Consider the following 26,538-nt stretch of genomic DNA (forward strand, 5'->3'; position numbering starts at 1 on the left):
CCTCTAGTTTCGAGTATGAGAACTACAGTAATGAAAAGGAACTGTAATTTAGATGCCCAGTTAAAAGATATTGCATTTTAATAGAACTACTTTATGGGTTCTTGTACTGCTATGACTGATTATCAATAGAGCATGGATTTTTTCGCAAAAAAATTCTAAATATAGGCAAAAAATACCAAACCTTGGCCAAAAATTGATTAAAGTGATTAACCTGAAGTACCAAAAGTCCAAAACCAAGCCCAACTACTCCATTTTTTGCACAAATTTTACCACCAGGCCAATTTACCCTGGGTCCATGTCACATGGGCAGCACAATGCCAAATTTGGTCCCTCATGCACACCCTCCTAGGTAGGGGTGTGTTATCACCGGATTTTAGCCAAATTGGGAGTTGGGCCGTGATTGAGATGGGCTTAGAGGATATGCACATAAAGTGTTTCTGAATTGGCCTCGTGTGAGAGTTTGGGCTAGATTGCCCGTATATCTGTACATTATAGTAGATCACGTTTCAGTTTAGAATCAAGAGATAGAGTTTGGTTCGTACACAGTTAGGTTTATTCCAAAGATAGAAAGTCTACGGACTATAAATATGTACCTAGGGTTATTGAGAAAGGAGGACGATCACGTTCACAACAAACACAATCTAGGCGCATCGCCACCCCTTGTTTCGAGGGTTTCTTCCGGGTAAGCGTCATGCTGCCCAGATCGCATCTTGCGATCTGGGCAGTATCAGTTTATTCGTTGTTTTGTGTTGCTCGTACTGAAGCCTTGTTGATGGCGAGTAATACCGTTATCATAGATGTTTTGGGGCTAACATAGATACTTTTCTGATATGTTTGCTTAGTTATGCTGCCCCTAAATGTCTAGCTGCCTTTGCACCTATCTTGGGTGTAAGGGCAGCATCTTGCTTGGTCTTTATTTAGTAGATCTGATCTATTATGGTTATTCCTTGTTTCTCCAAGGATTAGTTTGATATCCGCATGGTTAGGCCTTGCAAACGGGTTGAACGATCCAGTAGTGCGTAAGGTATGGTTTGCCGATCCAAGAGGGGTTGTTCCGGGAATCGACTCTGTGTTGGTTTTTAGGCCTCTTCTAGGACTAGTTTTCTGTTATCTTTCGTATCTGCCAGGCTCAACTACGCGTAGGACGTTCCAATTATGCGGTGAAAGCCCTAGACTGTCGTAGATCGATTTAACTTGGTATTGATAAAGCAGGATCCCCATGTTATCGTAGATCCAATGCGAACCATGGGTCAATCGGCTCTTTGAGCCGATTCACAGGGTAACCTGAGAGCCGATCGAGGCTCAGATTTAATGTTTATGTGTATGCCATGCAGGAAACTAATTGAAGCAATCCATCACCTTCCTAACCAGGTATAGGTCAGGTGGCACGCCCTCGCAACAGCCAGGACGTGTGCTGGAGTTTGCGGGCCGTCGCCCGAGGGACCAGGGCCCACCAGCAGTTCTGGGAGCCTCCCGGCTCTTCGTGTTGCTCGTCGCTGCTCGCCGGTGGGTTTTGGCAGGCAACACATTCTGGCACGCCCGGTGGGACATCTACAGCAACTGCGTCAACATCTGCAGCTGAGATGGCGGACGGACCAATCACGTACGAAGATCTGCCTGAGGAGCACAAGAAGAAGTATGATGATATTAAAGCTGTCTTCGAAGCCGATCTCATCGGCTCTTTCGAGAGGACCCGTAAACATGGCATTAGGTGGAAAGGGTTCTCACCCGAAGGCGTTCTCGATGAAGTAGATCTGTCTGTCCCTTCAGAGGAACGCACCAGAGCTCTGCGCCAGGAAGTTAATTACATGGTGGCTCATTCTCTACACCGTTATTCTGAGAGCCTGGTGAACGCTTTCGAGCGCATTGCGGTTCGCGTGGTTCAGGAAATCATGAAGCATCAGTACTCTCCGTCAGGGCCTGCCCTAGGGACTCACCAGGGAGAAATACCGTTCCAGACCAGACCGCAGCTGCCATTCACACTTGCAGCTCCAGAGCCACAGGGTTCACCGGCATACGTCGTCTACAGGATTGGAGGCGATCCTGGCGATTGCCAATTCCTGTATGAGCCGCCTAAAGAAATCCCACATGGATACGTGTGCACATACGTGCCGGACTGCAATAACTTGGCGCGCACGAACCAGATTGCAGCAGGAGGGATTTCTGGAGCGGACGCCGATAAACAGGCGTGGCTACCTAAATATGCCACCGGAACGAGTCATGAAAGCTCAGCCCCTGCAGCTCATACCGTGGAACAAGTCAGTACAATCTTGAGAGACCAGTTAGGCATCCTACCAAAGAGGAGAACAGTCGGCTATTCCAAGCCGTACCCCAACGAGTATGATTTGATTCCGCTGCCGCCCAAGTATTGGCTCCCTGAGTTCTCAAAGTTCAATGGATCAGAAGGGTCTAGCTCAATTGAGCATGTGAGCCGATACTTGGCACAGTTGGGCATGATTTCAGCATCAGACCCGTTACGTGTAAGGTTTTTTGCGCAATCTTTCACAGGACCAGCTTTTGGGTGGTACACCTCGTTGCCACCAGATTCAGTCCGGACGTGGAAGCAACTGGAAGAGCAGTTTCATGTTCAATATCACTCAGAAGCTACCGAGGCTGGCATTGCCGATCTGGTGCAGGTGCGGCAGAAGCGGGGAGAAACGGTGTCGGAATACATTCAACGTTTCAGGACTGTCAAGAACCGATGTTATTCGGCTCGTTTAACTGAGAAAGAAGCAGTCGATCTGGCAGCGTTGGGCCTCACAGCGCCGATCAAGGATCTGGCTTTCCAAGTGGAATACAATTCGCTGGCGCATATGGTCCAGAAATTAACATTGTATGAGCAGCGCCACCCAGAATTGTACCAAGAAAAGTTCAAACCCCCGATAGGCCTGGTCGAGTCAGAAGAAGTTGGGGACTCTGCAGAAGACCAGGAAGTAGCCGTGGCTGAATGGGCTCGGGGGGCAGATCCCGTGTCCTGCAAATGGGTGAAACAACAAGGGCCTGCAAAAGGGTTTGACTTCGATGTAAGCAAAGATGAGCAGATATTCGATTTATTGCTTAAGGAAAAACAGCTGAAGTTACCCGAAGGCCATAAAATCCCTACGGCGCAAGAAATGAACGGGAGACCGTACTGCAAGTGGCATCACTCGTTCACCCATATCACCAATGACTGCAAAGAGTTGCGTCGGCAGATCCAAACGGCGATAGAACAAGGCCGTTTGATCCTTGGTCAGTTTACCATGAAAGTGGACACGCAACCGTTTCCTGGCGTCAACATGGTGGAACACAATCACTCCACGAGGCGTCAGCTAGATTTCTCGTTCGATGTTAACATGGCAGGGCCTGTATACCACCATGGCAGGGATAAAGAAGAAATCAGTCACTCCCGTGGCAAGGAAAAGGAGGAGGCCGGCCCACGCGACCGGCCCCGATATGATGACAGACGGTACATCACCGAGGAACAAGTGAGAAACGTGCGGTATCAACGACCGCTCTCCGCGCATCTCCTTAACAAATATGAGCGTTAGTACGACCGACACCGGCGGTACGACATAGATGACGAAAGATATCGTCGGTCTGATGTAGACAACGGAAAATATCGTCGGTATGATAGAGACGACGAAGGATATGAGCACCGCGCTAAGGGGAAGTCAAGAGAGCAGGAAAACATGGACAGACACTGGGATTGTCCTTTCTTTAAGCACTGCTGGGATTCAGGAATGAGCCGATTGCCTACAATCGACAACTGCCCGGAATGTAGACAGCAGAAGGAGGACACAGGTGAGGTTTCAGTGTTCAAGCGTCTAGGGCCTCTCCCACCTCGTGAACGTGACGAGCTGAGTCATCTCGAGTGGAAGATTTCGAGGAGTCAGAAGATGAAGAAGAAGATAGATACCACCGGCCAAGGTGGTGCCCTGATGGACTCAGTCACTCCCAAAAGCGTAGGGTTCAGCGGCTACGTAGCTTGGAGGAAGCCGAGGCGCAATACCTGCACACGTTGAGGAAAGCGCGGCCCGATCTGGCCGTGAAAATTCAGCAAACTTTGGAGACGGAGATGCGTCCACAGAAGAAAGAATGGCGCCCCAAACAAGTAAAAGCCGATGCGAAGGCATCGGCTGGCACAAATATGGTGTTCATACTTCCGTCGGAGTTTTGTGCTCCAAGAACCGAAGAAGTGCCGGTAGCACAGTTTGACTGCGGCCCACGTCCAGTTATCTTTGAAAAGCCACGAGAGAAGAGCTACAAACATTTGAAGGCCCTGTACCTAAGAGGTTATATCAACGGGCAGCCTGTCGGCAAGATATTGGTTGACACGGGAGCGGCAGTCAATATAATGCCATACTCCATGCTACGGCGTTTGGGACGCTCTAACGCAGATCTGATCAAAACCAATGTCACACTAAGCGACTTCAACGGCCAAGCATCAGAAACGCAAGGCGTTCTGAACGTGGATCTAACCGTGGGCCGAAAAACCATCCCTACATCATTCTTCATCGTCGACAGCAAAAGCACCTATGCTGTCCTGCTATGGAGGGATTTGATTCACGCCAACTGCTGCATTCCATCCACAATGCACCAATGCCTGATACAGTGGGATGGAGATGAAGTGGAGGTCGTTCATGCAGATGAGTCGATCGAGATCTCAGTAGCTGGCATGAATATTTGGGACGCAGAAGACCAAGAGCCGATCTCTGGAGTCAGTTTGGACGGCTGTGAGCGCATCGAAGCCACAAAAAACGGGGTGAGGCTGGTCTTATCCACTGGCCTAACAGAGTAGCAAGAGCAGAGTCAATGGACGTACGTGGCAAGGCCGATCCCTGCGATCGGCCCCAAAAAATAAAAAGCAATGATCTCACCTCAAGCATGTCACGTAGTCATAGTAGGGAGACTCCCTCCCGTAGTAGAGCACAAATAAGTTGTAAACCTTCATTGAGCAATGCAATCGAAAAGGGGGGCGATTCCAGCAATCGGCCCAAATTATCCTCACCACACGTTTTGCCTGTGTTCAGCATCGATCTAGCAGGCGACGAAAAGCTAGGATATGGATTTACATCGGCTGATAAGCTAGAAGAGATTGACATTGGTCCTGGGGATAAGCCACGCCCAACATTTATCAGCAAAAAGTTAGATCCGCATCTGAGGGGCCTGATGATAGCTTTGTTGAAAGAATACCCAGATTGCTTTGCCTGGGATTACACAGAGATGCCCGGGTTAGACAGGAGCATCATTGAGCATCGGCTCCCCTCTTAAGAAAGGATTTCGGCCGTTCCAGCAGCGAGCACGACAGATGAAGGCCGAAAACTTAGAAGAAGTCAAGAAAGAGATCGAGAAAATGTTGAACGCCGGGTTCGTCAGGCCATGCAGGTATGCTGAGTGGATTTCTAGTATCGTACCTGTAGAGAAAAAGGACGGCCGATGGCGCGTCGCCATAGATTTTCGGGATCTCAATAGAGCCACTCCAAAGGATGAGTATCCAATGCCGGTAGCAGAGACATTGATCAATGCAGCTGCTGGTCATAAGGTTTTAAGTTTCATGGATGGCAATGCCGGTTACAACCAAATTTTTATGGCTCCAGAAGATATACACAAGACTGCATTCAGAGTACCAGGTTCGGTGGGTTTGTTTGAATATGTAGTCATGACATTTGGACTGAAAAATGTCGGCGCAACATACCAAAGAGCCATGAATTACATCTTTCATGATCTGATCGGCAAGTTGGTGGAGATTTACATTGATGACGTGGTAGTCAAGTCTGTTTCAGTAGAAGGACACTTGGAGGATTTGTGACGCATCCTGGACCGAACTAGAAAATTCGGGCTAAGAATGAATCCAAAGAAGTGTGCTTTTGGTGTAACGGCCGGTCAATTCTTGGGTTTCTTGGTTCATGAACGCGGAATTGAGATCGGCCTGAAAAGTCAGGAGGCAGTGCGAACAATGAAGCCACCTACCACGAAGAAGGAACTCCAGTGTCTCATCGGCAAAATCAACTTCGTCAGAAGATTCATCTCCAATCTGTCAGGGCGAATCGAGCCGTTCATGGGATTGGTAAAAATTAAATCTGATGAGGAGTTTCGCTGGGGGGCAGAGCAACAGCGAGCGTTTGACGAGATTAAAGAGTATTTAACGAAGCCACCTGTGTTGGTTCCGCCCCAGCAAGACAGACCATTCTATATTTACTTGTCAGTAGCTAACACTTCCATCGCCTCAGTGGTGGTGCAAGTTTATGATGGTCTGGAGAGAGTCGCTTTCTACATCAGCAGAAGGATGTTGGATGCAGAGACTAGGTACCCTGAGATCGAGAAGTTGTGCCTCTGCCTATTTTTTACCTGCACCAAGCTTCATCACATCTTGCTGTCGGCGGAAATTGTCGTCATATGCAAATCAGATGTCATCAAACATATGCTGTCAGCTCCTGTGTTGAAAGGCCGACTCGGTAAGTGGATGTTTGCATTATCGGAATTTGATATCCGGTATCAGCCTGCGAAAGCAGTCAAGGGACAGGCGTTGGCCGATCTTATTGCTGAACGAATCAACACTGATATAGCAGCACTGTCTGTGCGTGCATGGGCCATGTTTTTCGATGGATCGGTTTGTGATGATGGTTGCGGCATCGGCATTCTGCTCGTGTCGCCCCGGGGGGCAACATATTCCTTTTCCATCAGGCTACCTACCCCTTGCACCAACAATGTCGCTGAGTATGAAGCAATACGCAAGGGAATGGAGTTGCTTATGGAAGCCGGGGCAGAAGCAGTGGAACTTTTTGGAGACTCAAAATTGGTGATTTCCCAACTCACGGAGGAATACAAATGTGAGAGCGAGTCGCTCTTCCCATTATGGATGCAATGCCGTGAGCTGATGGCACAATTTAGGTATATAAACTTCAATTGGATCCCGAGGTCGCAAAATACCGAGGCGAACGATCTCGCACAGATGGCGTCAGGTTACAAGGACGTAGCAGGTGGAGCCGATGTTCAGGTACAGTTCCTAGAATCGGATGACTGGAGAGCCGATATATTCAATTACTTGAAAGATTCGGCTCGGGGGGCACCTAAACGGATAAGGTACAAGGCCATGAAGTATGTCCTTATTGGGGATGACATGTTCTACAGAACTTTGGAAGGGTTACTTCTCAGATGTCTGGGACCAGCCGAGTCAAATCGGCTCTTACACGAGGTACACGAAGGCGCCTGTGGAACTCACCAATCGGCTCATAAGATGAAATGGTTGATCAGGCGATCGGGGTTTTATTGGCCCACCATGCTTGAGGATTGTTTTAAGTACTATAAAGGGTGTCAAGCGTGTCAGAAGTTTGGAAAAATTCAGACGGTACCCGCATCAGCAATGAACCCCATCATCAAGCCTTGGCCATTTCGAGGTTGGGGCATGGATATGATCGGCAAAATCAATCCTCCATCGAGCAAAGGCCATATGTGGATTTTGGCATACAGATTATTTCACTAAATGGGTGGAGGCCGTCCCTATGAAGTCAGTGGCATCGAAAGATGTTATCAATTTCATGAAAGAACATGTCATTCATAGATTCGGGATTCCCCAGACTATCACGACCGATGGAGGTTCGGTCTTCGTTTCTCACGAGTTTAGAAAGTTCTGCGAGGACATGGGAATTAAGTTGATCCGATCATCTCCATACTATGCTCAAGAAAATGGGCAAGCTGAAGCGTCCAACCAGAGCCTTATCAAGCTGATTAAGAGGAAAGTCGACGAGCACCCTAGACGTTGGCACGAGGTATTGTCAGAGGCTTTGTGGGCTTATCGCATGTCATGTCATGGAGCGATAAAAACCTCGCCATACCATCTGGTCTATGGACAAGAAGCCGTATTGCCCTGGGAAATCACGGCTGGGTCGAGACGTATTACGTTTCAGAATGATCTAACGGAACTTAGACTGTGGTCGCTTGAGAAAATTAAAGAACAAAGCCAAGGTAGCTCGCGCATATAATAAGAAGGTGAGACCAAAGGAGTTCCACGTTGGTGATCTGGTATGGGAAGCTGTATTGCCATTGGGAACTAAGGATGCAACGTATGGTAAATGGTCTCCAAATTGGCACGGGCCGTATAGGGTCGACCAAGTTTTAAAGGGTAACGCATACATGCTCGAGGAGCTGAGCGGTGTGAAGTTCCCAGTGGCTGTCAATGGTCAGCATCTCAAGAAATATTTCCCAAGTATGTGGGATGACGGACAGTTAAATATGGGGGCCGATGTATGAAATCGGCCAGTAAAAAAATAAAAAAATATACAAAGCAACAGGACGCAAAGCACAGCCGATGCACAGACATCGACTTTAGACTAAAAAGCCAATGCGCAGCCATCGATTCTAGAGGTACAAACTGTTACGAGCAGGTATCAGGTTACATGGATAGGCTCTACTGAAGGAATGCCTCGAAGGCACGGAGAGCGTCAGCACGGACACGATCCACCTCGGCGATCTCGGCCTCGTCATCTTCGTCCTCGCCCGTCACTAGCTGTGTGTTCAGGGCACGTATTTCTGCCAGATCAGTCTTCAGTTGAGCTTTGAGGCCTTCTGCTTCCTCTTGGGAGCGGGCAATAAGAGCTTCCTTATCATAAATAAGCTGTTTGGTTGCCCGGACCCTCTCTTCAAGGTCCTCCAATTCCTTTCACAAGGTCTCAAGTTCGGCGGTGCTGACAGAGGTGTCAGTTTTGGCATCTAAGGCCGCCTTTTTCTCATTGAGACGCTGACATTTGTCTGCAATGTCGGCTTTCAACGGAAGTTGGGCGTGGCGTAGATCGATTCTCTGACGAGCTAACTTCACCCTTGACCCGTAGACAGACAGAGTCACAACTGGCCAAAGTTTCACCTGCAACGTTACCGGGAGATGGTGCTGGATTTCTTCAAGAACGCTCTTCACTTCCTCGGGGTCTTCGACCAACGTCTCGATCGGGGAGGAAAGCAAGGCTTTGAGACGCTGGAATTGACGTAGGACAGCGCTGGGTCGTGGTTCATCGCAGGCCGTAGAAGGAGCTGGTTCGATGGATTCAGGGTCGAACGTTAGCAAGCCCGAGAGGTCACAACCCTGACAAACAGAAACAGAAACAGCGTCAGTATGCAGCAAAAGGGAAGGGTAAGCCAAACGAAAGGAGTATACCTCTCCTGAGACCAGGGGGACAACCGATGATGAGGTAATCGGCTCTTGTGTTTCTGCTGGGGGCTTGGCCAAATTGGCGACCTTGTCAACGGCACCTTTAGGGATTACTGGATCCAGGTTTGCGGAGGGCATCTGTACTTCCTCGACTCCCCCACTAGAAGTGTCATCAGTCTGCAAAGGAGGTGGTTAGCCGATGTGAGCAGCAATGGATTAGCATGAAAGATGAGCTGGGGAGAGTATGGAGGGTAATTACATTTGAAGCCTCTTGGTTTGGTGAAGGGGCTTGCGGTTCCTTTCGAGTCCTCTTGGTGCTCATGCCCTGCCCCGCCTTGATTGGAGCTTGGGGGGCAACAGGTTCAGGAACTGGCCTTTTCCTGGAAGCCGATGGTGGCAAATCTGGCTGGCTCTGTGTGGTGATTTTTCCAGAATTGCCCGAGCTCGAATCCACTCGATTAGATTGTGTTTCCTCACTGAAGTTGTCTTCGGTGGAGGCCTATAAAAAAGAGTTAGTAAGCACAAGCATGTTTGCAGAAGCCCATAAGGATAGATGAAATCAGTCAAGGCATGGATCAACGTACGTGCAAGCTCTCTTGATCTGGAGAAGGGCTCCGGCGCTTCAAAGTTTTCCTGGCGGCTACTTTCCTCACCGTCGTTCTCGCCTTGGTTGGGGCTCGGGGGGCAGCTGGCCCGGAAGATACTTTGCTCTTGGAAGCCGATTTTGGTGAAATCGGCTGGCTCTGCATCATGACCTTTTTCAAGGGTGGCGAGTTTTTGCAGAAGAGGACCACAGGAGCCGGTGGGGCGAATTCAAATGGGGATCCGTCATCATGTGTAGGTTCTGGACCATCTTGTTGCTGCAAGGAGACAGAGCAAGGTTATAAAAATCATTGTAAGCCACTTCAAGAAAATTTGCGAGTGGTAGTACCTGTTCTGCGGGAATATTATATTCAGCATCGATTTGTTTCAGCAACGGTCCCAGAGCTCTCCTGAAGGCATGAGTTTTCCACATTGACCACCAGGTCTCAAAACCATCGGTTGACGAGGTGAAAGAGAGGTTGTTAGGGACTGGGATGGCTAGAGCATCAAAGAAAGAGTAACACCTCTGACCGGTGAGGAGATCGGGCAAGTCAGCTCTGCTCTCTGTTAAGTGGTGGAGGAAGAAATGGGGAGACACCTGCCCAAGAACAAACTGCCGGGCTGCTACGACCGGCTGATAGGACTCATAACCAGGTTTGATTATTCTGTTTGATGTGCTCATGCCAACTGGAAGGAAGCAGGGACGGATCATGGTGGAATACAATTGCCGGGTGCTGGTGTCATCGGCAAAGCTGTCTAGCCTGAAGGAGACTGGGTTTTCAAAATTTTCAGATTCCGTGTAAGGAAAGAAGAGAGGATTGTCCAGGCCTTGGAAGAAAATGCTGAACCACTTTGATGCTTCCTTGGGGATCAGTTTACTACCTGGAAGGCTATACAAGGCTTTGCCGTAGCTAGTGCATCGGATCTGCTTCCCGTTAGCATCTGGAAAGGTGCAAGTGGCCAAAAGTGGGAAGTTTGGGATATGGTTCTGGAAATACAGCTGAGCCCATAGCTGAATAAACCACCAGGGACCTCCTATTTTGACTGTTTTTTGGGAAGATAAGTTGACGGACATTAGTTGGAGATATCGATAGACCTCTCCAAGGAACAGTTTGCCGATACCAAGCTGGGTGCCTCTGGCAAGTTCATAGGCCAAGGGAAGATAATTCTTGGTCGGAGCAAGTGAAGGGCCACAGAATATGAAGTGTTCCAACCAGAAATTTAGGAAGGCTGTGTGTTCTTTCTCTGTTACAGGGCCTTTATTTTTCATGTGGCGTCGAAGGTAAGCACCCCAGTTTGTGCACTCTGTTTTGGAAGAGAGTTTGAAAGGGACCCTTGGCAGCATTAAAGCAGAGGGGCTGGGGGATGTAACATCTAGGCCAGTGATCATTACCACATCTAGCAGAGTTGGTGTCATGGGGCCGTGGCCAAACATGAAGCAGTTCAGAGCATCAGACCAGAAGTAGCCGATGGTTTTTAGAAGGTTTTCATGCTTCTCAAGGGGAGACAATGATAAGGACAGAGCGCCGGCTATTCCTGTGGTTTCCCATTTGGATTGGTAAGTTTTGGATACTCTACTGTACCAGGAAACCCAATCTTCAGGAGGGTTAGGCCAGGCTCGTAAGCAGTCGGCCCAAGAAGTTAGATTTAAATTCTGGATCACGAAGGGGATCCTATGGGCCTCGCAAGAAATCAGATGGGCAGGACTCTCGACAGTACGGGGGCCAAGACAAAGAGAGTTTGGAAGAGAAGGATGCGGCAACAGAATGTCTGATACCTAAAATTGATGGTGGAATAAGGCATTAATTCAGATGTTTGCTATTAGTTCTAACACTATGCTCGGATGGCGAGGGGCAGTTAAAGATTACCTTCAGACCAGAGACCGTTGCGTTGGCGTTGGACGATTCCGCCATCTGATTCGCTGGCGGAGATGAATTTGTGCAGTTGGGGATCTAGGATTCGCGTGGCCGCGAGTTGAATCTGTTCGATGGGCAATTGGAGATCTGAGTTTGGTCCTTTAGACGAGGGTCACAGGTTACCGTTTGAATTTGGGGAATGTCCGCCTGGACCTGTCTAAATAGGTAACTGAGTCTGGCCTTACTGGCGTTTTATGGTAAAAGACCGATGCGTTGCTATCGGCTCTTTGTGCGTTGACCTACTTTGACAATCGGAAAAATCAGACATAGAAGCATTCTTCATTGATTAAAAGGGGGTTCCGATTGCTCACAAAAGGGAGATCTGCTACCTAATGTACTACTACTAGCCCTATTCTAGTAGTCCCTAATCTAGAGGCCGGCGCCGTCGCTGCCCTCGTCGTCGCCGTCCTCGCTGCCACCGGCGTTGCTGCCGGCGATGTCTTCGTCGCTGCTGCTGAAGCCGTCGGCAGGGGCTTCTTCTTCTTCGTCGTCGTCGTCCTTCGACCCAGCGCGGAAGCGCTTCGCCGGCGGGTATTCATCGGAGGAGGTGTCGTCCTCCGTTTCATCCTCTTCGTCGGAGGAGATGTCCTCGCCCCAGGAGAAAGCGTCGTCGTCGCTCTCTTCCTCCAGCTCCCCGTCAACGAGGAACTGGAAGTTATCCTCCCCGTCGGTCAAGGATTCGTCATCCTCTGACCTGACGACGAAATCCCAATCCGCCTCGTCCCACCATAGTGGGGCGAGGGCCTCATACGCCGCTATCGGGTCGTACTCCGGCGTCGGCTCACGGGAGGAGGAGGATTGGGAGGAGAGACCCGAAGAGCAGGAGGCAGAGGAGGAGTCCATGGTTGCAGAGGAGGGGAGTTTCGACTGGGGTGAAGCAGAACAAGAGGATGGGGAGGCAAACTGCTCGGATGAGGTTAAATGAAGGGGATACAGTGGAAGATGATTCAATGCTGTGGCGGTTTTCGAGGATGCGGTGCCAAAACTGTCAAATCGTGCAGTACGGAGAAGTTGAGAAGGCAAGGCATCATGATGGAAGGGCACTGTAGCGGTTCTGCTCTGCAACGTGTAACCCGATGAAGGAAAACAGAGTGGTTTTGGAATTATTATTGCCAAAACCAGGGGGGCATGTGTTATCACCGGATTTTAGCCAAATTGGGAGTTGGGCCGTGATTGAGATGGGCTTAGAGGATATGCACATAAAGTGTTTCTGAATCGGCCTCGTGCGAGAGTTTGGGCTAGATTGCCCGTATATCTGTACATTATAGTAGATCACGTTTCAGTTTAGAATGAAGAAATAGAGTTTGGTTCGTACACAGTTAGGTTTATTCCAAAGATAGAAAGTCTACGGATTATGAATATGTACCTAGGGTTATTGAGAAAGGAGGACGATCACGTTCACAATAAACACAATCTAGACGCATCACCACCCCTTGTTTCGAGGGTTTCTTCCGGGTAAGCGTCATGCTGCCCAGATCGCATCTTGCGATCTGGGCAGTATCAGTTTATTCGTTGTTTTGTGTTGCTCGTACTGAAGCCTTGTTGATGGCGAGTAATACCATTATCACAGATGTTTTGGGGCTAACATCGATACTTTTCTGATATGTTTGCTTAGTTATGCTGCCCCTAAATATCTAGCTGCCTTTGCACCTATCTTGGGTGTAAGGGCAGCATCTTGCTTGATCTTTATTTAGTAGATCTGATCTATTATGGTTGTTCCTTGTTTCTCCAAGGATTAGTTTGATATTCGCATGGTTAGGCCTTGCAAACGGGTTGAACGATCTAGTAGTGCGTAAGGTATGGTTTGCCGATCCAAGAGGGGTTGTTCCGGGAATCGACTCTGTGTTGGTTTTTAGGCCTCTTCTAGGACTAGTTTTCTGTTATCTTTCGTATCTGACAGGCTCAACTACGCGTAGGACGTTCCAATTATGCGGTGAAAGCCCTAGACTATCGTAGATCGATTTAACTTGGTATTGATAAAGCAGGATCCCCATGTTATCGTAGATCCAATGCGAACCATGGGTCAATCGTCTCTTTGAGCCGATTCACAGGGTAACCTGAGAGCCGATCGAGGCTCAGATTTAATGTTTACGTGTATGCCATGCAGGAAACTAATTGAAGCAATCCATCACCTTCCTGATCAGGTATAGGTCAGGTGGCACGCCCTCGCAACAGCCAGGACGTGTGCCGGAGTTTGCGGGCCGTCGCCCGAGGGACCAGGGCCCACCAGCAGTTCTGGGAGCCTCCCGGCTCTTCGTGTTGCTCGTCGCTGCTCGCCGGTGGGTTTTGGCAGGCAACAGGGTGTAAATGGTATGGATAATTTCCACTCCAAATCCGCGTCCGTATCCGTTTTTGAGGATATGGTATGCATTTTTAGAAATCCGTCGGATATGTGCGAATATTGGTCAAGCGGATATCCGCGGATACGGTAGAGGATATGTTATTGATACTATCCGATGGATACGGATTATCCGCCTTTTTTGCGGATTATCCGAGGTCCTCAATGAGGATAATCCGAGAAAATTATCCCAACCCTAAATATTTAGACAATATAGTTAGTTCATCGGCTATAATATATATGCTATTAGCACGCAATTTGCTTTGTTGTACGAACATGTGTGTACATTTAGCTATAGCCTATAATTACAAACATATTTTAAATACAAAAACATACTTCTATTTTTATGTGTATATTTGCTTAATTATCCGCTTCCGATCCGAGTCTGGTCTGAATCCGTTCCATATCCGTAATCCGATATAATTCGCATCTGATCATTATCCGCTCCAATCCGATCCGTCACAAAAATATGGTAAAGGATATGGTAATAGAAATATCCGATCCGATCTGCTCATGTCTCTCCTAAGCTGTAAAATGATCGCTGCCCTCACATTGGCCCCCTCCCGGCGCCCTAAATCCCTAAACAGTGATTCTGATTTACTCATAATCTGTCAATAAAGTGAAATATGAAATTATATGTCATTATTGACTGATCTTGACTTACTACTGGATAGGAGTACTAAATTTTCCTTGAGGACACAAACACTGGGTTGGTATCACGTCTCCCACACATGGTTTCTAAAAAAATGAACCTAGGAACAAAACAGACGAGCTAACCCATATACCTACTGCTGCAACAATTTAATCATATCAACAAATTGTGTGTTCCGCTCGTGTTCCACGCGGTGGGTTATATGCATATATCAACATAAACATCCTAATACACAGATCCACATAATCTAGGATTGATCATGGGATTGCGTATGTTAGGAATATCAAACAAATGATCGAATAGACCAGAAGATAAGCATTTCACTTTCACCATGATGTGCCTCCTATCGTCCAAACCCAATCCATATAACACTTCTTTTCTCTTCAGCATCTCGATTGGTTTGATGTCATCTTTTCTACCAAATACCTTAACAATCTGCATTTTTTTGCAGAACTTACCAGATGTATAATATTTTTTTTACCAAGAGATGCATAATCCTTCAAGATCTGAAGTTAAATTAAGTATTTTTTGATAAAAATACGTTTTATTACTTTAAAAATTTAAGAAATACACCCGGTCTCTAAACTAGCTAAAATACATAGCCAACTCATAGACCTTGATGAGAGTTGCACACGGTAACAAATAATCGGTCATAGCAGTACAAAGAACCCATAAAGTAGTTCAACAAGACATAACTACTATATTAAATCTTAACAGATCCGATTTTTCTCAGATTTTTGGCTAATTTAGTTGCTTAAGCCGTTTGCTGACACGTGTATTTGTATGTCCTGTTATTATTTCGTGTGCACTTCTGGGGTTGTCTTAGAATTTCTGTCTATTCTAAATTGATCTGGTTGTTCACGTGCTAATGGCCTCTGTTTTTGGCCCGAGTGCGTCTACCAATTTGTTCTTCTGGGCCGCTGTTCTTTTTGGTCTCCTTCACTTTGTTCTGCGTAGTGGGTCCCAACAATTTGGCAGATATTGCTGTCCACCCACCGCTTTGACTGGTTTTGATCTGGAAAACGCTAATTACAGCTCGGACGATGGGAACATGTCGTTCCTCCTCCTTCGTGTGACGCCTGTCCTTCGTGGACCCCACGCAGGATCGTTTCCTTCCCCACCCATCCCTATCCTCTCGCCACGGACGTCTTTGCCATCCAGAAAAATCCAAAGGACCAGAGCCTCCCGGCCATCTCCACTCTCCTCCGCCCGCCATGGCCACCCCGGAGCGGCGCTCTCCGCACCTCCATTCTCCTCCGCCCCGCCATGGCCATACCCGAGTGGCGCTCTCCACCTTCTTCCCCTTTCCCCGCCATACCCATGAAAAAGCACAGGGCGACAGCTTGAGGTCAAGGCGCTGGCGGCTCCCACTGCTCCAAGCTCGCCATGCTGCTCCGGAGGTCCCGCCCCTTCGCCGCCACCGCCGCCACCGCCGCCGCCGCCTCCACGTCCGTAACCACCGCCGCCGCCGCCAACGGGATGGAGGAGGCCACAGCGGGCCTGCTGCGCACGCGCGTCCGCACCATCGGCAGCGGTCCGGACGCGCACACGGCCGCCGTCTACGCGGCGAGCGCCGAGCTCAGGCCCGTGCTCTTCGAGTGCTGGCTCGCCAACGACATCGCCGCGGGAGGGCAGCTCACCACCGCCACCGACGTCGGGAACTTCCCGGGCTTCCCCGACGGTATCCTCGGCATCGACCTCATGGACCGCTGCCGCGCCCAGTCTGTGCGCATCGGGACCAAGATCTTCTCCGAGACCGCCACCCCTGTCGACTTCTCCGCCCGCCCCTTCCGCGTCTCCTCCGACGATACCGTCGTCCACGCCGACTCCATCATCGTCGCCACGGGCGCCGTCGCGCGCCGCCTCCATTTCGCCGGCTCCGACGCGTTCTGGAACCGAGGGATCTCCGTCTGCGTCGTGTGCAACGGCGCCACGCCCATCTTCCGGAACTAGCCCATCGCCGTCGTCGACGGCGGTGACTCGGCCATGGAGGAGGCCAACTTTCTCACCAAATACGTCTCACGCGTCTACATCATCCACCGCCGCGACGCCTTTCGCGCCTCCAAGATCATGCAGGCCCGCACTCTCCAACCCCAAAATCCAGGTCGTCTGGGACTCCGAGGTCGTCGAGGCCTACGGCGGCTCGGACGGTGGCCCCTTGGTGGGCGTCAAGGTGAAGAACCTGGTCAGCGGCGAGGTGTCCGACATCCAGGTGGCAGGGCTCTTCTCGGTGGACAGCTCGAGCTCGACTCCGAGGGCTACGTGGACACCAAGCTGGGCTCCACGCACACCAGTGGGGGTCTTCGCTGCCGGGGACGTTCAGGACAAGAAGTACCACCAGGCCATTACTGCCGCTGGATCAGGTATGTACTAAGCTATATTGATCCCTTACCTTCTGGTTTTGTTGATCAGGATCAGGCCTTTATTATGTGTAGGTTGCCTTGATGATACTGCATTATAATTACAACGAGAAATCAGTGCCAATCATGGGTGTGTCATTTGGTTAAAATTTAGAATTAAGCTCTTTGCTGCATCATGTTTTTCCCCATTTGTACAGTGAGCTCCAGCAGTATACAATCATGATACTGAATTAGTTGTTGTTGCATATTCTACAGAGCAAGAGCGACAGAGGCTAAAGATGGTTTTGTCATAGGCTGACAGAGTGTTGATTAAGTAAATCGGTGTGCTCTTAATTTACAATGATTAGGCCACCCAATGTGCATACGAATTGATGTTCAGACAATTCTTAGTATTCATCTGCTCCACAAGTCAAGACCCATGTAATAAAAAATGAAGATCTTAACATTTTTTGGTTTGCTCGAAATTTTACCTGTCCAAAAAATCTTGATATTCGTATTTAAGCAGAATCAAATATATTTTCCAGGCCAAATGCCGCCTAAAATTGGTACTATAACCAAGGATTTATCATTCCAGTATTAAGCTAGGCAGTAAATGGAGAAGTGCTTATTTTCTGTGATCTAAGTTAATCCAGTAGCCATTGCTACAATTACCATAAGTAGTTCATGGAGTTCAGTCGCCAGTTATGGTTACCATACCTATTTTATTTTGGTTCCCTTTCTTGTGTGCATCATTTCAGTTAGAAGTATATATAGTTTATTTGAAATGTACATGTCCTGACAGTATGTAATTTTCATACGATCAGTCTATTGTTTTTTCTTCCCTTTCTAACAAATATTTGTAGTTGAGAAAGTGCAAAGTTGTGTTCAGGTGCAGAACTAAAATAAGCATTTAATAATAAATTTGTATTGCCACAACTTTATTTAAGATTTGGTAGGTCTCGCAGTATTTTTGATAAACTTACATGGTGAATTTGATTCTAAATTCAGTGGAATAAGGTTAATTGCGCATTAACGTTTGGATCTGAAGTTTTGAGTGTATACAATGTTTTTGTTGGATAAACCCTGCACTTCTCTGCTCGTTACTTCATGCACACCTGCGTTGATCGATCTGTCGCTTGACAGTTTGGTCAGTTAGCTAGTTGTTTTCCTTAGACAAATAAGTAGGAGCCAACGTCTGTGAGTTTGTTCACGACTTGGCATAGCTATCTTTCTGTTAGGTAGTTGGTCGCAGCACGAGCTTTGTGGGATGGCACGAGGACCAGTTCGTGCGGCGATATCGGCAGCGGAAGAGCGGGACGTGGGATGGCACGTCCAGTCGTTGCTCTATCTGTTAGCTATTTTCCCGTTCATCAGTCAGTGGTAATCCCTTAAGACTAAGAAAGTAACAGAAAAGCTACAGCACTTTTACGCGGCACCAAAATCCTCTTGTGTTCTTGTGTTCGATCAAGTGAGCTGAGAGCGAGATAGGCGTGCGTGAGAGTGTGAGACAACAACATTTGGTATCAGAGCCCTGCCGCATCCAGGAGATGTCGACCTCCGCCGAGCGAGCGGCGGCAGCGGAGAAGGCCAAGGGGGCACAGGCGGCGAGCGCAGTCGCGGGCGGGTCCAAGCCGCCGCCGACGCGCCGCACCTCGGCGTCCCCGACTCCGCGACGTGGTCGTAGCCTGATCCGCGGCGGCGGCGAGATCATCGTGCGCGAGCGCGTCGTCCGGGAGCACTCCGGCAACATGCAGTACCCCACCCTCACGCGTTCCAATTACGCGGAGTGGGCGATGGTGATGCGCGTGCAGCTTCAGGCCGCCCATCTGTGGGACGTCATCGAGTATGGCGCAGATGAGGACGGCGACGATCGCGCTGCACTGGCCGCGCTGCTTCGGGCAGTACCGCCGGAGCTGGTGCGGACCCTCGCCGTCAAGGACTGCGCCAAGACCGCGTGGGAGACGATCAAGACCATGCGTTTGGGCTGCGAGCGCGTCCGCGAGGCGAAGGCGCAGACCCGGCGGCGCGAGTGGGAAGAACTCCGGTTCAAGCCCAACGAGTCGATTGAAGATTTTTCGATCCGACTCACTGCCATCATCAACGACCTCGAGCTCCTTGGCGATCCAGTCGAGGAGTACCGTGCGGTGCTCAAATACCTTCGGGTGGTGCCGAAAAAGTACCGCCCGATGGTGATGGCCATCGAGCAGACCGTGAACCTGCGGACCCTCACGATCGAGGAGGTCACCGGCCGACTGATCACCGCCGAGGAGGGATATGATCTCGACGACGTCGGCGACGGCGTCGGCAAGCTCCTTCTCACCGAGGAGGAGTGGGCGGCCCGACAGAGGAAGGGGGCGCCCGGCGGCGGAAGCAGCGGCAAGACCGCGTACAAGCCAAAGCCGCATGACACCGGCACCTCCGGCAACGGCGGAGGTGGCAACGGTGGCGCCAACGCCGGCAACGGCGAACGGCGAAAAGGGAACTGCCGCTACTGCGGTAAGCCCGGCCACTGGGCGAAGGAATGTCGCAAGGCCAAGCGAGATCGCGAGCAGCAGCAGCAGGCCAACCTGGTCCAGGCCGAGGAGGATCAAGCTCCTGCCATGATGATGGCCGTGGTCACCGAGACGGTGGCTGTGGCGCCGCAGGCCGTCTTCCTCAACGAAGAAAAGGTAATACCCGTGCCCTCACCTGATGGCTTGTGGTATTTCGACACAGGTTCAAGCAGTCATATGACTGGCCTGCGGCATGTCTTCGCGACACTGGACGAGACAGTGCACGGCACTGTCAGATTCGGTGACGGCTCCGTCGTCGACATTCGCGGAAAGGGATTAGTGATCTTCCGCGGACAGTCCGGCGAGCAGCGCATCCTCGCCGACGTGTACCTCATCCCCAGCCTCCGGAGCAACATCATCTCCGTGGGGCAGCTGGACGAGGGCGGGTACAAGATCGCGATCGCCGACGGCATGATGACGATCCACGACCCCGTCCACAACCTGCTCGCTCGCGTCAAGCGCGCCGGCAACCGTCTCTACACCGGCATCCTCACCTACGACGCGCCGGTGTGCCTGATGACGAAGGGCGACGACATGACATGGAGGTGGCATGCAAGGTTCGGGCACCTGCACTTCAGGGCGCTGCACACCATGTCTCGCCGTGGCATGGTTCGCGGCCTCCCTGACATCGCTCGCGTCGAGGAGATGTGCGATGGCTGTGCCCTTGGGAAGCAACATCGAGCACCGTTTCCTAGGACATCATCGTACAGGGCGGAACGTGGCTTCGAGCTGGTGCACACGGACCTCTGCGGTCCGATCACGCCGGCAACGATCGGAGGAAACTCCTACTTCCTCCTCGTTGTCGACGACTTCAGTCGCTATATGTGGCTGGAGGTTCTGAAGGCCAAGAGCGACGCGTTCCGGCGCTTCACCAAGATCAAGGCAGCCGCGGAAGCAGTAGGTCGCTGCAAACTCCGTGGGTTCCGCTCCGACCGAGGGGGCGAGTTCAACTCCGGCGAGTTCAAGCAGTTCTGCGACGAGACCGGCATCGTCCACTACACCACCGCGCCTTACTCACCGCAACAAAACGGTGTGGTAGAGAGGCGGAATCAAACTGTGGTGGAGATGGCCCGGTGCCTGCTGAAAAGCATGAAGGTGCCGCCGGAGTTTTGGGGAGAAGCAGTGCGGACGGCGGTGTACCTGCTCAACCGTGCGCCGACACGATCCCTGAACGGAGTCACTCCCTATGAGCTGTGGCACGGCCGGAAGCCAAACGTGCAACACTTGCGCGTCTTCGGTTGTGTGGCACACGTGAAGAAGATCGGACCAAGGGTGAACAAGCTCGCGGATCGATCCTCCAAGATGATCTTCATAGGATATGAGGAAGGATCGAAGTGCTACCGTGTGTATGACCCCATCTCCAAGAAGCTGCAGGTATCCCGTGACATAATGTTTGAAGAAAACAGGTCGTGGGAATGGCAGGAGAATGGCTCGGCTGAAAGGCCGCTGCCGTCGTTCACTGTGGAATATGCTCTGGAGGACGGCACCGTGGAGCTGGACGCCGGAGGAGGGATTGCATCAACAAACGTGCTCTTCCCTGCGCCAGCGCCAAGTACTCCCTCGACGGCAAACACGTCGTCGCCACCGTCCATGGCCACACCACCCTCCATCAACCCAGCTGCATCAGCATCGCCCTCGTCTGTCAGCAAGGATGGCATTCGCTGGGCCACGCCAACAGGCGACGACGACGCGTTTGATCCAGAAGATGGGCCACTACGGTATCGTCGTCTCTCGTGTGTGTACAACGACACGGAGGGCGAAGCGATCCACGAGCTGGAGGAAGAATGCATGCTCGCGGCCGAGGAACCTCACGATATCGACGAGGCGATCGGTGACGCGGCATGGCGGACCGCAATGGATGAAGAGATGACCTCCATCACCGAGAACAACACATGGGAGATGACGACACTCCCGCGCGGCCACAAAGCCATCGGGTTGAAGTGGGTATTCAAGGTCAAACGTGACGCCGCCGGCAATCTCCTCAAACACAAGGCCCGCCTGGTCGCAAAGGGCTACGCTCAGCGACAGGGGGTGGACTTCGAGGAGGTTTTTGCGCCGGTGGCGAGGATGGAGACAGTGCGACTACTGCTCGCGCTAGCTGCTCACTCAGGCTGGGAAGTGCACCACATGGACGTCAAATCAGCGTTCCTGAACGGTGTGCTCAGCGAGGAGGTGTATGTGTCGCAGCCGCCAGGGTACATCGCTGATGGCAAGGAGAATGCAGTGTTGAAGCTGAACAAGGCCCTGTATGGACTCCGTCAGGCACCGCGAGCATGGTACGCCAAGCTTCATGATTCACTCACCTCTCTTGGATTTGTCCGTAGCCCATCGGAACATGCAGTATACAGGAGGGGCGACAGCAGCTCATACTTGCTCGTGGGAGTCTATGTAGACGACCTGATCATCACAGGCACCGACACTCAGGCTGTGTTGGATTTCAAGGAGCAGATGAAGCAGCTGTTCAGAATGAGTGACTTGGGTTTGCTCAGTTATTATCTGGGAATTGAGGTGGTGCAGGCGCATGGCCAGATCACTCTTTGCCAGAAAAACTATGTGGAGAAGATACTGGAGATCGCAGGAATGAGCAACTGTAACAGCTCAAGGATTCCAATGGAGTGTCGTCTGAAACTAAGGAAGAAGGACGACGCTGAAAGGGCAGATAAAACACTTTACAGGAGTGTCATTGGCAGTCTAAGGTACTTGGTTAACACCAGACCTGACATTGCATTGGCAGTGGGGATAGCGAGCAGATTCATGGAAGATCCTACTGCAACACACTGGGCGTTAGTGAAACAAATTCTCAGATATGTCCAAGGAACTTCATCTCATGGATGCAAGTACAGAAGGGGAGAAGGAGAGCCAGTACTACTTGGGTATACTGACAGTGATCATGCTGGTGATCTAGATGATCGCAAGAGCACGTCTGGGGTCCTTTTCTTCCTCGGCAACAACATTGTTTCCTGGAGCTCGCAGAAGCAATCAGTTGTCGCACAGTCCTCATGTGAGGCAGAATACATCGCTGCCGGAGCTGGCGCATGTCAGGGGGTTTGGCTCAGTCGCCTGATCGGAGAACTGAGTGGCAAAGCACCTGCAAAGTTCAGGCTACTGGTGGACAACATTTCAGCTATCGCTCTGTGCAAGAATCCCGTTCACCATGATCGGAGTAAACACATCGACATCAAATTTCACTACATCAGGTCCTGCTATGAGAAGGGAAAGTTGGATGTTGATCACGTTCGCACAGAGGAGCAGCTGGCAGATATACTCACAAAGGCACTTGGCTACGTCAGGTTCATCGAGCTGCGTCGTCTGTTGGGTGTCATCGATGTGCAGGTTTAAGGGGGTGAAGTGTTGGATAAACCCTGCACTTCTCTGCTCGTTACTTCATGCACACCTGCGTTGATCGATCTGTCGCTTGACAGTTTGGTCAGTTAGCTAGTTGTTTTCCTTAGACAAATAAGTAGGAGCCAACGTCTGTGAGTTTGTTCACGACTTGGCATAGCTATCTTTCTGTTAGGTAGTTGGTCGCAGCACGAGCTTCGTGGGATGGCACGAGGACCAGTTCGTGCGGCGATATCGGCAGCGGAAGAGCGGGACGTGGGATGGCACGTCCAGTCGTTGCTCTATCTGTTAGCTATTTTCCCGTTCATCAGTCAGTGGTAATCCCTTAAGACTAAGAAAGTAACAGAAAAGCTGCAGCACTTTTACGCGGCACCAAAATCCTCTTGTGTTCTTGTGTTCGATCAAGTGAGCTGAGAGCGAGATAGGCGTGCGTGAGAGTGTGAGACAACAACAGTTTTCATTTGAAGTTTCGATTAACATGGGATTTACTAGGAAAAAAGGCGAAGGGTGCAGCAAAGCAATCTGAGCTTCCAGTGGCGCAAACGGTTAGATAATATGTTCTCTTTTACTATCTACCATCACAAGTTAATTGACATGAAACTTTGTGTAGAATCTATATTAGTTAAGGTGATGTCCATATTTTGCTGCATTCTCAGGCAAGTCTCTACTGGTTTCAGACCAATTTCTCTAATATGGTCAGGTGCAAGCTGTGATTGGAGACCAATCCTGTTGGCCTCAGTAGATGGTAGTCGGCCAGAGGACTGCTTCGACTCTGCTGCCAACAATCGACACTCGTCGTGTCTGTGTTTGTAAGCTAGAATTGTTTTTGTCTTGCCCTGCCCAACAATCAGCTCTGCTCAGAAGTTATATAAAAATTTTGGTCCTGGTTGAACATTTGACTGCAGGAAAGATATCTAATCAACAAAGTAGAGTGGATTGCCTAAATGAATCTAAATTATAGAGCTGAAAGAGAAAATTTGTGCGAGTTCTGTCCACCGAATTATCATACCCATTTTGTATCTGATCGTAGAATTATTGACCTCAGGTTTTTTTTAACACTCATTTTTGCATATAACGCAAGCAAAAGCTGTGCGTTGGCCGAAATGTAAAAACTGTGTATCTGGGCGTTACTATTATTATGTTTGAGAAACAATTTCTCCTTGATTACGCGCAGTGGTGATGGTGAAATTATATTATGTACCTCCTTCATTGGCTGCAAATATTCTGTACCTCCTTCATTGGCTGAAATTATATTCTGTAGCTCCTTCATTGACTGATCGGACTGTGCTGCCAACAGATCTTATGAAACAACAAACTCATCAAAGGGGCAGGGCTTTCGGAGGGACATGTATGACAAGTTCAGGTATGAATTATCTCTAGGGTTACCTAACCAAGTGTTTGCAAGATCTACTCAAACTAAAATATGACCATGCAATTCAGATCTGATGTACCAGTATTATCTTGAGGAGGTGCCTAATATCCAAGGAACATTAAATGTTATTATATTTTGCACAGATCATTTGATAACATGCCAAAATTCCAGACTACTAAAAGCTTTGAAGTGCCATAGTAGGGGGGCAGTTATAATTTATAGGGCTTATGTTTTGTATAATCACGATACAAGAAGTTTGTAACCTGTTGTAAGAGAATATTGATGGAAGTTTGTAACCTGTTGTAAGAGAATATTGATGGCGTACACTGTATCTGCCCGATTTCTTCTCTTGGATTGATCAATGGGATACATATCAAATCATTAAAGTTAAGAAGTGGGCACTGAGTGAAGTTATTTATATGTTCATTTAACAGCCAGAACCTATAGGCTGCAATGGAGCATAAAGTATTTTGTTACTTTTGCTTAATGGACAGTGTCTAATCATGCTCTTAAACATACAACACCAAGGTGTATGTCTCTAAATTTACGATCAATATTCCATTACATGATAATGGATTAAATGAAATGTTAGCAAGCGGAGTTATATTATTGTATATAGAGCAGAGATCATATTGGGAAGGATAGTGCACCGGTAACAGGGGTTGAGTTGGTTTATCATATCCTAGCATCTGAAAGTGGTCCACTGATATTTTTTTCTACCATCATACCGTTAATTTGATTAGACAGCTTTAACTTCCAGTTCAAAGTACAGGTGCAAATTTGCATCATGATTCATTTTATGCAAAATTTATTGTCGTATCAGTCAATATCTGATTGTCAGTTCAGTACATTCACTTCAGATTTGAAGTAACATTATCGCAAAGACTACAAAATAGGAAAGAACTGAGACTGCTTGGCTCTTGGGAAGACCTAGAAAACAACGTCTTGATCAGATCATTTTATGATATTTTCGCATACTAAGCTTGGCACATTGCATGCTCTGTTGCCAGATAGCTCCTTTATCAGGTAGCACATCGTACCGCATATGCAGCTTCATGGAAATGTATGTATAAACAAGAATGTACTTCTAGATGGCTCTATGCCTTCGTCTTCAGATCCGATTGCAAAATTAACTTCATCGCCGCATCCTAAGAGGGTCCACTGCTTAATAGGTTATGTGATGCAATTTAAAAGAATATCAGAGATGGTTCTTTTGCATACAAAACCATAACGTACTTACTTCTAAATTTGTTTACACTTCGTTTTCCCCTGATTTCTAGCATATTTCCTAAAAACATCTTTTGTTCTTCAACTCGTGACAACATACTAAATATTTAGTAATGGCCAATAGCGCCAAATTAGTTAACACATTGTTGGATAAAGTACTATAATAATATATTTGGAGAATACGTTTGACAGTTTGCTTATAAATCTAGCTATAATGATTTATCTATCTTCTCTATCACTAATGGAAGCTATAACATGGTGCCTTTTGGTTTTCAGTTCATAAATTTGAGAATATTGAAAGATGTAAAAGTTTAGTGTCGAAAGAAATTTAGTCTTAGCAGACAACAGTGTCGTGAATATTAGATTAATGCACTAGATGGAGGTAATCGGGCCACAACTATTTGGAGTAAATTAAATAGTGCATTGGGTAGGATTTGATCTGGAGACCTTGTGACTCTGATACCGTATTAGATTAATGCACTAACCAAATTTTCCAACAGTCCAAACTGTTGAAAAGGTCTAGGCTACATATTTTAACAGTAAACATTGGAATATACGCTCTCTTGCTGGGTGCCATAAATTTGAGAATTTACCAACAATATAATTAGTTTTTATACACAAGATGATTCTAATGTAGGTAGATAAATATGGATGGATTTTTAGAAAGCACATATAAGAAGAGAAAGAAAATTCTTGAAATCATGTATTTCCGTTTTTGCATCAGAATCCCCAGCTGATGATGCAGAACGTCCAGTTGTCACTGCCAAAAATTATCATCAACCAGCCATTATACGTCGAAAAATTAGATATCTCTTCATACGAACTCCCAGCAGCTCCAGGTGTACAGTACTCAAAAGCCGTAGCCTGAGCAGAAGCAATTTTGCCATACGTGTGATCAACACTTTCAAGTGTACGACGCCAGTCATTTGTCAATGCTTCTACTCTCATCTTGAGCTGATGGTTCTCTTCCTTTGCACTCCGCCATCCATCTCTGATATTCTTTTAAATTGCGTCCACCCAAGCAGCATAGCCATGCAGATCAAATGCATCACTACGGTTCCAAAGATGACCAAAAACACAAAAACCTCAACACCTCT

At 48.8% G+C, this 26,538-nt stretch overlaps 2 protein-coding genes across 2 annotated transcripts; both read left to right on the plus strand.

Moving 5' to 3' along the window:
* The first annotated feature begins 16,088 nt into the window (after positions 1 to 16,088).
* Positions 16,089 to 16,562, plus strand: LOC127338253 (thioredoxin reductase NTRA-like). Its single transcript, XM_051364452.1, has one exon. The coding sequence runs from the start codon at positions 16,089 to 16,091 to the stop codon at positions 16,560 to 16,562; it is 474 nt and encodes a 157-aa protein (XP_051220412.1).
* A 33-nt stretch (positions 16,563 to 16,595) lies between these two features.
* Positions 16,596 to 17,262, plus strand: LOC127338242 (thioredoxin reductase NTRA-like). Its single transcript, XM_051364444.1, has 3 exons — positions 16,596 to 16,625; positions 16,714 to 16,972; positions 17,225 to 17,262. The coding sequence occupies exons 1-3, from the start codon at positions 16,596 to 16,598 to the stop codon at positions 17,260 to 17,262; spliced, it is 327 nt and encodes a 108-aa protein (XP_051220404.1).
* The last annotated feature ends 9,276 nt before the right edge of the window (positions 17,263 to 26,538 follow it).

This window comes from Lolium perenne, chromosome 1 (genome assembly GCF_019359855.2).
Source record: "Lolium perenne isolate Kyuss_39 chromosome 1, Kyuss_2.0, whole genome shotgun sequence".
Taxonomy (NCBI): Eukaryota; Viridiplantae; Streptophyta; class Magnoliopsida; order Poales; family Poaceae; genus Lolium; species Lolium perenne.